Below are 15,941 nucleotides of genomic sequence, written 5' to 3' on the forward strand. Positions count from 1 at the left end.
TTTGTACTTCAAAGAAAATTAATTCAGCCATTTCGTGGGGAGAGAACAGAAGACAAAATCTGCTTCTCTACCCTCTATAGCATTTTTAAATTGTTCGCATTTTTTTAAACATCGCTAAGAATGACTTTACAGATGGCAGTCATCAGAAAAAAAAAAATATTTGTTTAAAGGAATTTTCAATAGAAGATTTTACTAGGAAATTCTCCTTTCCTTTGTTTTCTATTTCCTACTTGTGTTACTGAAAATTAGATTTCTCTCCTACAGTTTATTAATGAATATGGAGTGAGTTTTATTTAGTTCAAGTTGGTGAGGTCGAAATATTACAACTGGAAATATTTTGTAGGGCAGATTACTTTCTATACAAATAAAATAAAACACATATGGTGATACTGAAATAGTTAATGGTAGTGATTAAGTAAAGTAAATGCAATATGGTCCCATCATTTTTGACTTTTCTAATCACTAAGATACTTAGAACTACATGGTAGTATATATTTAAGTGTGGAGTCTGCTCAACTGATTAAGAGGTGATTCATACAGTTTTTAACTTAGAAGGCTTGTAATCTGAAGGTTTCCTACCTGGCCATATGCCAGCCTGTATTTGGGAAGTCACTCCAATTCATTCCCATCTCTATTATTTGCCTGCATTTCTTTTTCATTTGATGCTGTGTGCCTGTCTCTTTAAATTCTTGTCCTGCCTTTATTGTGTGTAGCTACCAGTATTTAAGAGCATCTTCTGCTTATTTCTGCCTTAACAGGTCCAGCCCTTTATTGCATGAGCCTGAATTAGTTTCCCAGCTCGGTTTTCATAGAAGCCCCTCTAGCAAACCATGTCCCCATTGAGAAAACATACTTTCATTCACGTCCTCGCTCCCTCCCCCTCCTGGCCTCGCTTATCCAGTGAGTTGCCGTTACTCAGCATGTCAGAGGATGGGAAGAGGCTCCATCAGTGAATGAACTAATGAGTGAACAGAAGCCTCAGTGTAGGGTGCAGGCTGATGAAAAGCAGCAGGGAGGCTGACATTCATTTCCTCACTGTGGGCTGGAATACAAACAGCTGTTTTCCTGCTCTGTTTGCCTGCTCTGCCTTCACACACACCCCGCCTCTCATTCTTCCCCATGTCTCTTTCAGGTCCCGCCATTCTTCTTGGACACGTTTTCCTTCCTATGCATTCTATTTTGGGAATTCATTCTCTGGTTCCTCCTTATCTCTAGTGTTTACATGCAGTTCCTATTCTTTGCTTTAAGATTCTTCTACTTTTTTTTTTTTTAATCTCCACTTGAGTTCCTTTTCTCACTTTTCTGGAACTACATTCTTTCCATTTTTTTTTTTTCCAACTACTCTGTCACTGTTAATACCGATGCTATCTAGACGTAAAGTCGTATGTGGCCCTTGGAACCCGGAACAGCAAAGGAAGCTCAAATATCCCCCCTTATTTCCCTTGCATCTTTCCCTTTATGATGACTGGGATTGATTAAATGGGGACAGCCAGTGAGACACCTTCTTGAAATTGGTATGTATATTAAAAATCTTCCATTTACACAAGAGAGAAGTTTATGGGGCAAATTTTCTATCACAATGAAAGGATAGAGGACAAAGGAAATTGAAAAATACTTTAAGATCTAGGGTCTACCAACTGCCTATACCTAAAGATTCACCACCCATAGTCTCCTATTTTACAAACAGAATATAAATCTTACACTCTAGACCTGATCTCACTAGCCCTGTGGAACATTCTGGATGTAAGTCTCCTGGTCGTGAGATGTGGAAACATTTGCAAATCCAGTTTTATTAATGATCCCATCTCAAGCTGAAATTCCCTGTATGGCCTTAGAGTACCTTTAATATGATAACAAAGAATATAGTACCAGAAAAATCAATGTCTTCAGAGGAATTCCATTAGAGAAAAGGTCAAGTCTACATAGAGTTTAATGTTCATCAGAAGTAGACAACACATGTTGCATAGAGTCAGAACAAAATGGCCAGAGAAGAACGCATCGAGTTCCAGGTGAAAGCTCAAAGGAAATGGTCTTTTCAAAGCCCTGTAAATACTTTACCTACCTTAAGCCAGCTTCTCAGCTCTTCCATTTAACTTTCTTGATTCCAAGCCTCCATGTAAAGTTTGCTCTCAAACATGGAAGTATTCCGGCTGGTCATCTAAATAAAGCATTGAGTTATTGGGCTCAATGATTACTTTTTAAACTTTCCTTCTCATAGTCCAGAAGGTTCCATGTACCCGCCTCACTGGCCACCATGTCCCTGCATAACATTTTGCTTGAAGTAAGAACTCTGATGTCATTTAAAAGTGGCTTGAACTACTGAACTGTATCCCAAATCTTGCCCTGTGCGAAAACCCCGTGAAGAACACTTGAAGTAATGATTCCTAAACTTGCAGGATCTGCACCCCCTCCATTTACTTGTCAGTACTCTCTATGATATACTGCTTGCTCTTTAAGTTAAAGTGGATTAAAATTGAGAGAATGTTTGGAACATCTCATGACTTCCATTAGGCTTAGCATAATTACTTTGGGATATCATTGATGTGTTTATTAACTTTTTATTGGATTTGCATCTTTTCAGCTTACCGAAAAAGTAGATATTTATTGTAAAATCCAAACATTATAAAAATGAGTATCATAGAAAAGGAAAGGGCCTCATAATTTCCACTGTTCTCTTCCACAAGAATATTTTGGTGTCTATTCTTCCATCTTTTGTGTGTGCATACTTTTTTTCTTTTTACAAAAGTGGGATCATCCTGTTTTACACTTTGGTTCTTTTAATAGCTTTAGAGTCCACCACAGTGTACTTAACCAATCTTCTACAGATGGCTTTTGGGTTGTTTTCATGTCTTTCAGGGCCAAAACTATGGTAATGAACACTTGTTCATTTGTAATATTTTTTCACACCCTTCCTAGAGTTCTGGGAAGGATTTTAAAAGCACTTCCACAATAGGAACTAACTTAAGCCATCATATTTAAATTCAAGGTTTAAAGATGATTGTGTTATTCATTCACAGATGCCAGGGTATTTGGGCATCTAAAGGAACATCAGTATGAATTCCCTAAATGAATAATCATTTCCCCAATTTATCTTTTGGTTAACTCCTATTTTTCCTTCTTTGGGTTTATTCGAAGCAAAGCACACCTGTCATTTGACAGATGCATACACACATTTTTTCTTTGCTCTCAGTGGCTGCAGGACATACTGAGAAGCAAAGCCTGTGCCTTAGTCGCCATTACCCCCGACTGACACTCAACTCCACTAGACATACTTGTGTACTTTCCTTTTGTACTCAAGAAGCAACAGGACATAGGATCACAAGCGTGAACCACAGAGCCAGACAGCCTGAGCTGAGTCCGAGCTCCATCATGTAGATGTGCGGTTTGGGGGCGTACTGCCCAGCTTTTCCACGCCTTTATTGCTTTATCTGTAAAATGGGGGTAATAGTACATCCCTCATAGAGTTATATGAGAGTTGATGAGTTAATAAATCAATTATTATATATCTAACACTGGAAACAGTGCCTGATGATAGTAAATACAGTAACGATACTATTGTCATTATTTCCTCGGCATTGGGTTGTGTCTGTCTGGCCCAGAGTGGACGTGGAGAACATTGTGTTTACCTTAGATCATTGTTTTGACCCAAAAGTATTCCAAAACTTCCTGGGGTTAAGAAACACTTGGGCATTATGTGGAGAATCTGGAACCCTCAGCCAGTCGCCCTGAGAGGAGCCGAGAATGTGTTTTTAGCCAGGCCCAACAGATGAGGCATCATTAAACGAGTTTTAGAAATATATCGTTAGAGAGAATGTGATTTTCATTTTACTTTGTAAATTGGTATAGGGTAGAATTAATATCCATTAGCTTACAGTTTTCACCATGCGCTGGGTGCTGTGGGAGTATAGTACGTCAATAATGATGATCTCTTCAAAGTGAATGGTGCACATTTTTCCAGAAGTTTTGCTATTGCATGTTTCTGAAGGTCAGAACACCGAGAGCCTCAGGCTGGTGTCCCATGGCCAGTTCTCTACAGCCACCGTCCCCCTCTCTCCCTATGCGTGGGTGGAGGCTGCAGTGAGGGCTGCCAGCACCACCCAGAATCTGACTGAAATTCCCAGTGCGTTTGCCCCTTTCTCTTTAAGACTTGCTTACATTTAGTTTTATTCTCATAAGTGTTTCTTATTGCCATAGCAACCCTAATCAATCACCGGGCTAAAAATAGCTCTTTCATTTTCCAAAGCATGTCTGTAGTGAATTGAAAATCCAGCTCTGCCATGCATTTTGTATATGCTGCTTTCACTTCCCGACACTGAACCTGGGTGTGCTCGTGTCTGGAAGTTATTCTTGCAGAGGCCCAGGTGCTTCACTCATCTTTCCTGGCCTTCTTCTTCCCGATGGCAAATTCCCTCATCACTTCTGAGAGATGAAAGTACATGCATTTACATGTTCATCAAAGAACCATCTCTTCTGCACATTTAGTTTTAGTTGCTAGAGATTTCACGGGTACCTGATGATCATTTTAGAGAAAGAGGTTCGTGCGGTGGATGCCATTGGGTTTGGAAGCAAACCAAAGATGCACAGATGACAGCAATACTAATAAGGCTCCTCTGGCTTGGGAGAATCTGAGCTAGAAAATCAAAGAGGATATGACAGGAGATCTTTTGCTTTATTGCCCTAATTTCTCCATGACACCGTTATCATTGTTAGCGGGTTGAGGGCAAAACAAACCCTGGATGTAGTAAAGTGAATATTTGTTATGGTTCTGGCCAACCTACTCTTCTAGTCGAGGAGAGAGAGAGAGAGAGAGGGGGGTGGGGCGGGGAAGGTTTTTCATGAGAAAGAAGATTGCAGATCCAGAGTGGGCCCAGAGGAGGGGCTGAAATGACTCATGATGTCCCCCAGGCTCCAGGGGGTGAGGGCACTTCGCTGCCTCTCCCCCTGCTTTATCACGATGCTCTAGAGTCATTGCCCCATCCCTCTGCCTGTAGGCGAGGTCATCTCGTAGGAACCCCTGGGGCTCCCAAATGTGGTTTTTCTAGTGCTATTTCTTAACCTTTTTGAGCCTCGGGTTTTGTAATAAGGCCGAGTGAACCAGCAGGCACAAAGCCTTTAGGTAAGAAAGTTCGTGGAGATCCCAGGAGCGTTCATGCTTTCGTACATGAAGTTGGCAGGGCCTCGCAGGGAAGTTGAGCAGAGGTGCAGGGAGAGGAGCTGCCAGTGCTTTAGGGAAAGGAGGACAGTGAGAGGACTGTCCTAGAAGATATGGTGACATGCCCTCAGCAGTGCAGCAGGTCAGAGTTCAGAGCAAGACATCCAGACCTCCTTTGTGGCTTGGCCACCATCCACGTCATGGGAGACCAACCAGGTGTCCTCCTGTCGCTCCAGCAGGCCCACAGCCTCCCAGCGCATCCTCGCACATGTACGATGGAGGACCTGCCCACTCCCAGCTCTGTTTTCTCCCCCACTTAGCCCGCGGGACCTCCTGGGATAGGTAGGGTGCAATGGGATGGGCCAACAGGTCTCAAGTGACTGTCCTACCAGACACTGCCAGGCTTTGGACATTCATTCTGTCATTTAATCCTCACTCCACAGCAGTGAGGTTGGTGTTGTCCCCATTTTATAGTTATGAAAACTGAAGCTCAGTGGGGTTCAGGAATTTGCCCAAAGTCACACGATTTGTGAGAAAAGCTGGGATATTAACTAAGCTCTGTTACACTCCAAAACCTGTATTCTTTCTCCTGAACCACCATACTTCCTCCCTGTGGCTGGGCGCATGCTAATGGCAAGCTTAATGGTATCAGTTACCAGTAAAGGTCACGCTGTTCAGTGAGCAGTGGCCATCGATAAAGCAGATGACATCATAGGTGAGATTACTACGTTAGAAAGAGTAAAAATTCTCCATTTCCCTGGATATGTTCAAACCTCAAAGCGAGTAATATTTTATTCAAATGAGAGCCACGTAGGAGATTCGGAAGGGAAGCAGTGATTGGGTTCTCGAGGCTGAGTGTTGTTTTCGTGTTCTATGGCTGGATGACAAATTTCCCATAAATTTAGTGACAACACACATTTATTATCTCACATTTCCACTGAGGCTCGGGTTAGCTGGGTCTTTGGCCTAGAATCTCACCAGCCTGAAATCAAGGTGTCAGCCATGGCTCCAGTCTCGTCTGAGGCTGGGTTAGCTGGGTCTTTGGCCTAGAATCTCACCAAGGTGTCAGCCATGGCTCCAGTCTCGTCTGAGGCTCAGGGTTCTTTTCCAGGCTCACTGGTTGTTGGCAGGATTCAGTTCCTTGCAATTGTAGAAAGGAATTCCCAATTTCTAGCTGGCTAGCCTCCAGGGGCCACTCTCAGCTCCTGGAGGCCTCCCTTAGGTTCTGGCCACGTGGCAGCTTACATCTGCAAAGCCAACAAAGGAATCTCTGCTTCTTCTAAAAATAAGTTTTATGTAATGTAACATAATCTGATCACTTTGGTAATCTAATCAAAGGAGCTACTATCCCGTCATATTCTCAGAGGGGAGGGATTATACACGATATGTATACCAGAGGCTGGGAAACTTGGGGCCATCTTAGAATTCTGTCCACCATGGGTATTTTAATGTTTCCCTCATGTCATTGTGGGCCAAGTGGGACTTTAAGCATTCAGAGTGCCATAGAGTGTGTAAGAGTCTTCTGAATCCCTGAGACATCTTCCAATTTCAGCCAAAGGGTGAATCTCCTGACACCCGTCTTCTTGCATCATGTTCCAGTTTGGTCATGTCAGGGCTCCCAACGTTTTTCCCATTCCCACACTCCTGACAGTTCCCTTGGCTCTACGGAATCCCCTTTACCCAAAGAAATGTTTTGAAATCTTTAGGGGACAATTCATGTCTCGAGAATGTCCAGGGTTGGAAGGTGGGGTGCTCCCTTCTCACCCTGGATATCTGAGAATGACTAGGTTGGATGGTATATTCCTAGCTGGAGCAAGCCCTTAGTCACAGGAAACATCTCAAAACTAAAGGAGATGCTTTGGCGTCTAAATAACTGGGGCGACTGTGACTTACTCCATTCCTAATGGCAGCATGGTATAGGGGACGAACCTCTCTAGAATAGCATGGGAGCTTATCACCCGGTTGGTGAGCCAGACATACAGACAGATGTGATGACGGAAAAAGAGATAAAGGCTGTGACGAAGGTACAAACAGTGCTCCCCGCACACATGGGATAATCACTCTGAAGGTGTATTCAAGATGGTCTGTAGTGAGATGTCAGAAGGAAATTTGTCATAAGAAAAGAAGAGAGCGCAGAGACACACAGAGAAAAGAAAGTGACAGAGGCAGCCATAAACCAAGGAACACCCAGGACCAACAGAAGGCTGGAAGAGGCGAGGAAGGGTTCTTCTCTAGCACAGCACTGCGAACACCTCGATTTTAGACTTCCAGCCTCCAGAACCGCGAGAGAGGGTACATTTCTGTTGTTTAAAGTCGCCCAGTCCCTGGTAGTTTGTTACAACAGCCCTCGGAAACTCATACAGTGCAGGAGAACATTTGACTTCAATAAAGATCTTTCAAGTTTGACATTGCCCATAGAATCCTTATTGGGGATGGCTAGCGGGCGACTGGACATGTGAGAAGAGCAGTTGGGGTTAGAGATGTCAGTTTGGGAGGGATTCATAAAAAAAATGATCACGGAAAAGTCAGGAGTAGATGAGATCGCTGGGAAGAGAGTTTGGAGCAAGAAAATAAGGTAGCGAGCAGAACCCAAGGGTCCACCTCCATCGAAGGGGTGGAGGAGGGAAGAGAAGGCTGAGAAGGAACTGCTATCAGGAAGGAGGAATTGTTCTGTCATATCCAACTGTGGAGAGTTCTACAGGGTTCTACAGGAAACATCTTAAAACTAAAGGAGGGTGGAGAAGCCATGCTGGCTTGAGGAGTCCTTGATAATCATTCATTTCCATACCTCATTGCACTGGTTGAGAAGAGGTGGGAGGTAAAAAAAAGTAGAGGCAGGAATCCTTGACTCCTCTTTCAATAGAGTTCAATTGTGAAGACAAAGAGAAGTGAGATTGATGGTAGATGGAGAAAGAAACACCACGAAGGGAACTTGATGCTCATTCGTCTTTTTAAGAATATGACTCTTTTCATTATATTTTTAAGCCGCAGGAAGGAAGCCAGGAAGAAGATGCAAATAATCGATGAAACAAGCTTCCAGACAAGAGACTCAGAAATATTTTTTGCTATGTACCCACTATGTGCCAGGCACTGTGCTAGGGTTTAGCTGAAAGATTTCGTTGATCTTCTCCACACTACTACAGAGTGGAGAAGGATAGTCCCCTCTCTATAAATGGGGAAACTGAGGCTTAGAATGGTAAAATAATATGCCCAAGTCAGTACATCTGGGATTGAGACCAGGTCTGCTGACTCTATGTCTTCAATTCTTCTCATTATATTATTTTCCCCTGGAGAGAAAGCGATGTCTTTCTCTGATTCACAAAGAATAAGAAGTAGCATAAAAATAAGCAGATTTGAAGTGGAGGAGAGGGAAGTTGTAGGTGTTTCTGTCACATCTTCTGTGTCCTCATTAAACAGAATCAAAATTCTCAGGCATGTAGGAGTAAGAGTGAAGCCAAGCAGGGGTCTTGAGGAGGGAAGGGATTTAGGAAAACCTCGGAGGTGAGATGCAGTAGGGAGCCAGCCAGGGAGAAAGAACAGAACTTGCTTAACAGTTAAGGCTTCACAAGGTTTTTTAGGGATGGCAGGCTGAATCTTTAGGAATGCTAACCTGCATAGGGAAGCAGAAATTTATCTCAACATGGGTATCCCACCGGAAAGATTTTAGTGACAGCTCTGAAAATGCCCCGAGTCATAGATACATCTGATTTTTAACTTGAGACACCCATACACTGAGCCATCAGAGGTCCCCAAGGAATCATCAGTCCCTAACCACTGCGGAAGGAGAAAACACTGACCGGCCCAGAGTTGACCTGACTAATTCAGGTCCTCCCACTGCCTTGCCCAAGCCAGGTGCACTCCCAGCCCCTGGCAGAGTTGGCATTCTGATATGAAAATAACCTAAGTCCTTGACTCAAAAATAACATCTGCTAATTTGCATGAGAGTTTTGCATTTCATATTTGGGCTTAATATCCAAATGCTAAGATTCATTTGTTTGACCTTACTTAAGTAGTTTAGAGGTTCAACCAGTAAAAACTCCTTGCAGAGTTCCACCCTGCTGCACCAGACCCAGCTCCCCATGCTGGATGGCTCTGTTCCCCCGCCACCTGGTACTGGGTTTGCATTGGATTGATCCTCATATGAATTATGGGTTAAAAAGGACAAATCTGTTTATCCGAGGCATGTTATTTTTAAAAGAGTCTCGGGCAGGTGCATCACCCAAAGTTCGCTTGTCGATCAGTCGCTCTGCTGTGGGCCTCTGAGCTGCCTCAAGTCCTCCAGGGTCTCAATGCGTGACAAGCAGCTCCTCCTTGGAACTCCCTGGGACTGGGCATGATGGCAGCAGGTGTGGAGTGAGAGGCTGGAGAGGAGACAGAAAAGAAGGTGTCAGTGAATAATCGCAGGGCCACCTTCTCCATAAAGGCAATTACTGGGATTGATTGTTTCCATGTTTCCTTAGTCACGGTTCAGCTTGCTTGTTTCACTCGGATTAAGGCAGATGAATGCCGAACCACACAGGCGTGTGATGTCAGGAGAATTATCAACGGCACGTTCAAGGCCCCGGCCTTCTTGTACAGTTGCCACTGGGGGTCTCAGCTGAACTGAAAGGAAATCAGCAGCACGTGGGGTGAGGGTAGGAGTCGTGGATTTTAGGTAACACATTCTCTCTGTTTCCTTCCCAGACGTGGTGTCCTCAGGTGGTTTTCCAACTCGAGCATGTGCTGTGCGTCGGCATGCCCCAAGGGCTTGTTAAAAGTGGTACCTGGGCCCCATCCCCAGAGTTTCTAATTCAGTGGGTCTAGGGCTGTGCCCAAGAATCTGTCTTTCTAGCAAGTTCCGGGCTGCTGCTGCTGCTGCTGCTGCTGCTGTTGGTGCTACAGAGTCAGAGGCCCCACTTTGAGAACCAGTGGGGTAGTGATCGAGAGCATGGATACTGGGACCAGGCCACCAGACTTTGAATCTCGGCTCTATCGTTTACTGGCTCTGTGATGCTGGGCCAGTTTCTTAACCTCTCTGTGCCTCCGTTTCCTTACCTTTAAAGCAGGGTTACTAATAACAGTACATAGTTCATGGGATGGTTACAGGAAGTAAATGAATTAAACCCGGAAGCACTTAGACCAGTGCCTGGTCTACAGTATGTGCTCTGCGCATGTTGGAGAAGTAAATGCAGGAACCAGTCTCTCGAGACTATGAGGGAATCGGCCCAAGTCTCATTTCTCCAGCACCTGCAGCTCCCAGTGGAGTTGCTGGGTCATTTTACCCATTAGTCTTCCATCTCATCTCTGGTGGCCAAGAAAGTGAATGCCCAGCTTGGTGCCAGCAGGAGGGAGGTTACATCAAATCCATCAAAATTCTCTTCTCAAGCTCCTTAACCCTTAAAATCTACTGAATATGTAGAATATAACTCATTGAAACTGGAACACTAGGGCGTGTGCATTTAGGGTTACTCTCCCCGGTGCTGGCAAAAAGAAGGGCTGCCTTTCATGTCAAGCTCAGCCATAGCCTCATACTGATTGCTGCCATTCGTTGAATGCTGACTCTATGCCCAGCACTAAATGTTCTATACACATGATTTTTTTTAACCCTCACAATGTCACTACTAGGTAATAATGGTTATCCCTGTTTTAATACTGCTAAGGCTCAGAAAAATTAAATGACTTGTCCAAAGTCACATAGCTATCAAGTGATAAACCCAAAACTAAAAGCCATGTCTGTCTGACTTTGGTGATTGATGATTTTAAAAATGGTCCTTCTCTACCACCTCCCTAGCTTTGTATGAATATTTGTATAAAGAGTAAGACGGGGTCCACGGGTATCCAGCAGTGGCATCTGCTCCCCAAAGGTGATCACCGGGAACTAGAATTGCCTCTGATTCAGAAGTTTGCTTTTCTCAAGCCTGGGGTAGGTCTCACAGAACATGATCCTTTTGGAAATGGCCTCTTTGGTGACTTGCCTTCCATTGCTTGGTTATTCTCTCTGGCCTGACATCTAGAGGAAATTGTGTTCACGTTGCCAAAAGCGTCTTTTCCTTGCCTGAATTGAGATATTGACCTAGTATCTTAACATTTCTGACTGCAAACAGTACTCCCCACCAGATGGTCAGGAGAGCATCCAGAGACTATGTTGAAGACGTGAAGAGAGAAAAAATGGTTTGCTAATGGAACTTTACTCTTTTTCCATAGTGTTCCTTTCTGCCGAAATTCTCCATTCACATAGAAACGAAGTATGAGGACAACAAAGGAAGCAACAACAGCGTGAGTAGCCCCTCTGCTCCGCCCTGCGCTCGGCCCTGCGCTCGGCCCTGCGCTCCGCACTGCGCTCTTGCCCCTTAGGCTCTGCGAGTCACGAGTCACAGTCAGAGTCAAGGTGCTTTTCACAGCCCGCTGTGAAAAGGAGGGTCTGTGCCTGAGACCTCAGAGAAGTTCTGGCCTTCGGCTTCTGAGGGCTAGTGCCCCGGGATTTCTTTCTTTCTGGATTATTTTGTCATCTGGTGTTTCTTCTCATTTTTATGTGCAGAAGTTTCTGTGACCTGGAGTAATTGTCATCGGGGGTTGAGAGGATGGCGGGGACCTTGGAACTCCAGGATTTGGTTTCTGAGCGCACATCTTTTCAATGACTGTCAACATTTACTTAGATGAATACGACCGGATATATGTGTGCATTCCGTATATATTTTCTGGACTATGCGTATGTTCACATATGTACACACGTACGCACATACCCACCTTGTCAGTATACCCCTCCTGCAAAATACTTACCTCGTGAGGCAATCTGACTCTTACTAAATCTCAGCCAACCACTCCGTTTATTAGTACTGCTTCAAATGCACCTTCTGACCTGTCTTTTACCCCCACCCTCTTTCCATTGGGGCAATACATTTCTAAATCTCCTTCTCTTTGGAAGTGAGTGTTTTGACCTATCAAGAGTCACACCCTGAGATTGGGCGTTGGGTTCCATTAGGACACACTGAGGGAAGAGCCTGGATCTAGGAGCTGCAAGACTTCCACTATTCATTTCTACTTCATGTATGTGTTTTGCATGTGTGGGAATGATGAAGATTGAGACTGTGTCAAAAAGGGCAAGAGAGAATTTCCTGACAAGGTGACCCCTTTGTGCCTTCACTGAGCCGAGGCGATGCAGAAAAGGATACAGGAAGTTGCAGAGGTAGCTAAGTGGGCTTGACCATTAACATCTTTTAGTCTTTTCAGATTCCCTTGCTTTCTCTTTTTCTCTATGGCTCTGTCCTCATGAATAGTTAAAAACTGCCCTATTTGTGGAGGTAGAGGGAGGACATGTGTCCTCACTGTGTTCCCTGTAGGACTATAGGAACAGCATAATCTTCTGAGTTATCCTCTGGTCAGTTCAAATAGTCAAGAAAACTCACAACTATCATTTATTATCTTGTATCCCTTTTCGGCAGGCGCTAAAGTTTGTTTATTACTCTTCTAGGAACTTAGCTTTGTCACTGCCCTAACAATTTAAATATCTGTGTGTCCACCCTAAAGTAAGGACCCATGCTTAGAGTCAGCATCCCCTGTCCATGCCAAGGGCCAGGCCTCTCTGAGACCGACACCGTCCTGCAAGAGAAGCTCTAAACCCTGGGAATTTGTGTGTAGTCCTTGTCAACACAATTCACTTCCCCTGGGAGAAATGCCAGTTATTGTACCCTGTGCTGTCTCCTCCCCAACTTATTGATTCTGAGACCGCCATTGGGGCCAGCTCCTTAGCTCACTATCATGGCATTCAGCTTGTCCAAGTCCACATCCGGCCATCTTGTTACACGGTAGGGATCCTAAGTCTGTTTTTGCCCAAGTTCTCTTTTCAGCCTTCGCCCAGCTCTGCTCCGTAGATCCATAGGCCTTGCTTCTGAGGCCACCGGACCAGACAGGCCAGCCCCGGCTTGATTAAACTTCTTCTTTGCCAGTTGGCCTTCCTCTAATTTGCATATTCAGCAGCAGCTATTGGTCGCCCAGCTGGTTCGAGGTTGGTCCCAGGTTGGCAGAAAAGGAAAACTTCATTGACTTTCGTCTACACTTTCGTTCATGTTTTGAAATCAGAACGTGAGAAATATATGTTTATGTAATAGCACTTTAATTATTAAAAGATGGCTTTGTCCAGGGGTTCGAAACTAGAGCCTTAAGCAGGTGGCTTAAGTGCTGGCATGCACTTTTCCTGTCTGTGGATGAGAGTGGAGTTTTCGGTGGGTGGCAGAGTTGCTAAAGAAAGCAGTTCGGCGGTGGCTATTTCTCTCGTCTTAGTGCTTTGCCAAATGATTTAATAAACTCACTTCATTTCTTTGCATTTTCTGGGTATATAGTCTTATCGTTCAGCTACCATCCTTCATACTACTGTCTGTGCCCTGTTTCCTCTCCTACCTGCCAAAAATTTAATGAAATTGATGATGATAAGAAGCAATAATGAAATTGAAAAACACTAGTGATAATCATATTGATTAGTGATTGAATAGAGTACATGTCGCTATCTTGTTATCAATCACCGCATAAGTAATTTTTTTACATTATCCAATATCTAGCTAAAAAAAAATATGAGCGGTGGGGATTGTGAAAACCTGTAAGTTGTGAATACATTAACCAGGACACGATGGGGAAGTTGTCTTAAATTGAGGTCCATTTATTTTATGCACGTACTGATGAGAATTATTTGAGCCTTAATTAGTGCTGGGGAGCATGGCACCATGCCAAATGAAGGTTCTGTTGTTTGTCCAAGGCCATAAATCCAGGTCTGGGAGAGTCAGTGCTCAGCGCTCGTGGGACGGCTGCTGCCAGGTTACTGCCATTCCCTGGGGTTAATGGGGGGCAGTCTTGCCTTTACTTCCTCTTCCAAACAGAGCAGGCTCCATTTCAAGCAGTGGTTCTCAGCCTTGGCTGCACATTGGACTCACCTCAGAGGTTTTAGCCATGGCTCAGGCCTGGTTTCCACCCCCTGCCCCAGGATTTAATTGGTCCTGAGTGCAGGCTGGTCTCAACGAGCCAACACACACGCGGGAGAACACATCCCTCTAGGAATGTCAGATTCGCCCATTGGGAATGTGTGCAGTTTGAGAGTCCACCCTCCAGTTAAATCCAATATGTTCTCTTTGGGGGGATGTGGGACATGCCATCCCGCCCCATTCGAGGATCTAGACCAATGGTTCTCAATCGTGGCTACTTATTAAAGTCACCTGGGAAGCTTTAGCACTCACAGATGCCACCATCTCAACCCCTGGGCCTCCGGCTTCATTTGTCTGGGATGGGGTCCAGCCATTGGGATTTGTAAAGCTCTCCCAGGTGAATCTGAGGGGCATCAAGGCTGAGAACTACGGATTTAAAAAAAATATTAAGTTCTATTTAAAACCAACTGTGAAATTTAGGAAATCAGGTTCTCCAAATTTCTTCTTCATACCCCTGGAAACAGAGCAGTTTACAAAAAGCACATTTATAACCACCACCACTATCACCTAAACACACAATAAAAGGGCTTGAGGGCACCGTATTTATTCTCATTAGCCATTATTCCTCAGTGACAAACCCCCTTGGATCAGATAGAAGAATGTTCTGTTTGGTTCCTGAAGCTCGAGGCTCTGTCCTTCACAGAGCTCTCCTTGGAGGTTGCCTCAAATATTTGGAATTGATTTAGCATCTAGTTCAGCTGTGTTGTAATAAAAGAACACAACATTGTTCTTTCTGAAACAAAAAGATCAGTGTTGAAGTCCCAGCTATGTGACCTTAAGCCATGGAGTCCTGGTTTCTTGATCAAGAAAATTGAGTAAATAATGTTTGCATCAGTGTGGAGTATTCATACAGGTATTTTGCCTGGAAGCACTTTATAAACTATAAAGGGCTGCACAGATATTAGGTATTGCTTCAGTTATGGTCATACGGTGGGATTAACTGTGTTTATGATGATTTCCTAATGAGACTCTGCTTTTGTCTGAATTGTCAATAAACCTTTTCTTATTCAACAAATTTGGGGTACTTACCATGTGCCAGGCATTAGGAGAGGCACTGAGGATCCAGCTGTAAGACAGACAGCGCCTCCACTGCTCATGGAGTGGGGGAAAGCAGATAATAAGCAAGAAAGCAAACAAAAAATTCCAGCTGTAGAAGGTGTGAAGAAGGCAATAAATAGGATGGAGGGGGAGCTCAGCTTGAAGCCATGTAGTCAAGAAATATCTCACAGAAGAGGTGACAAGTCCATGTGAGACCTGAGGATGAGAAGGAGCCAACCATCCGAAGGGTTATCCAGGCAAGGAAACTGTTACAGATTGTGTAATATGTTGAAGTACCTCAAAATATGACTTGTGTTTGGAGATAAGGCCTTTACAGAGGTGATTAAGTTAAAACGAGACCATTGAGGAAGGCCCTAGTCCAGTCTGAGCGGTGTCCTTAAAAGACGAGGAAACCTGGACACATGGACCGAGGATGTGTGAGTACAGAGGAAAGACCACAGGAGATGGACCATGTGAGGACACGGCAGAAAGGTGGCCATTTGCAGGCCAAGGAGAGAGATCCCAGAAGAAACCACACCTGCCAGCACCTTGCTCTTGGACTTCTAGCCTCCAGAACTGTAAGAAAATAGAATTAGGTTGTTTAAGACACTCAACGGGTCCTATTTTGTTATGGCAGCCTTAGCAAACTAATACAGGGACAAAACAGGCAACATCACAGCCACAGCCACAGCCTGGCATAAGGAACTGTCTGAAAACCGGTGGCCAGAGAATTAGGAGTGGGAACAGACTAAGAGGAAATGAGATTTTTTTAAAAAGTAGCAGAAGCCAGATCACGTAAG

General features: G+C 44.3%; 1 protein-coding gene across 1 annotated transcript in view; it reads left to right on the top strand.

The window, feature by feature from the left end:
* The window catches only part of PITPNC1 (phosphatidylinositol transfer protein cytoplasmic 1), a 208,045-nt gene that overhangs the window by 128,779 nt on the left and 63,325 nt on the right, over positions 1–15,941 (top strand). Inside the window, exon 5 of the mRNA XM_006912288.3 lies at positions 11,336–11,407. Coding sequence (XP_006912350.1) covers positions 11,336–11,407 — 72 coding nt within the window. The remainder of the gene's footprint in view (positions 1–11,335; positions 11,408–15,941) is intronic.

The sequence above is a fragment of the Pteropus alecto genome, unplaced genomic scaffold (assembly GCF_000325575.1).
Source record: "Pteropus alecto unplaced genomic scaffold, ASM32557v1 scaffold134, whole genome shotgun sequence".
Taxonomy (NCBI): Eukaryota; Metazoa; Chordata; class Mammalia; order Chiroptera; family Pteropodidae; genus Pteropus; species Pteropus alecto.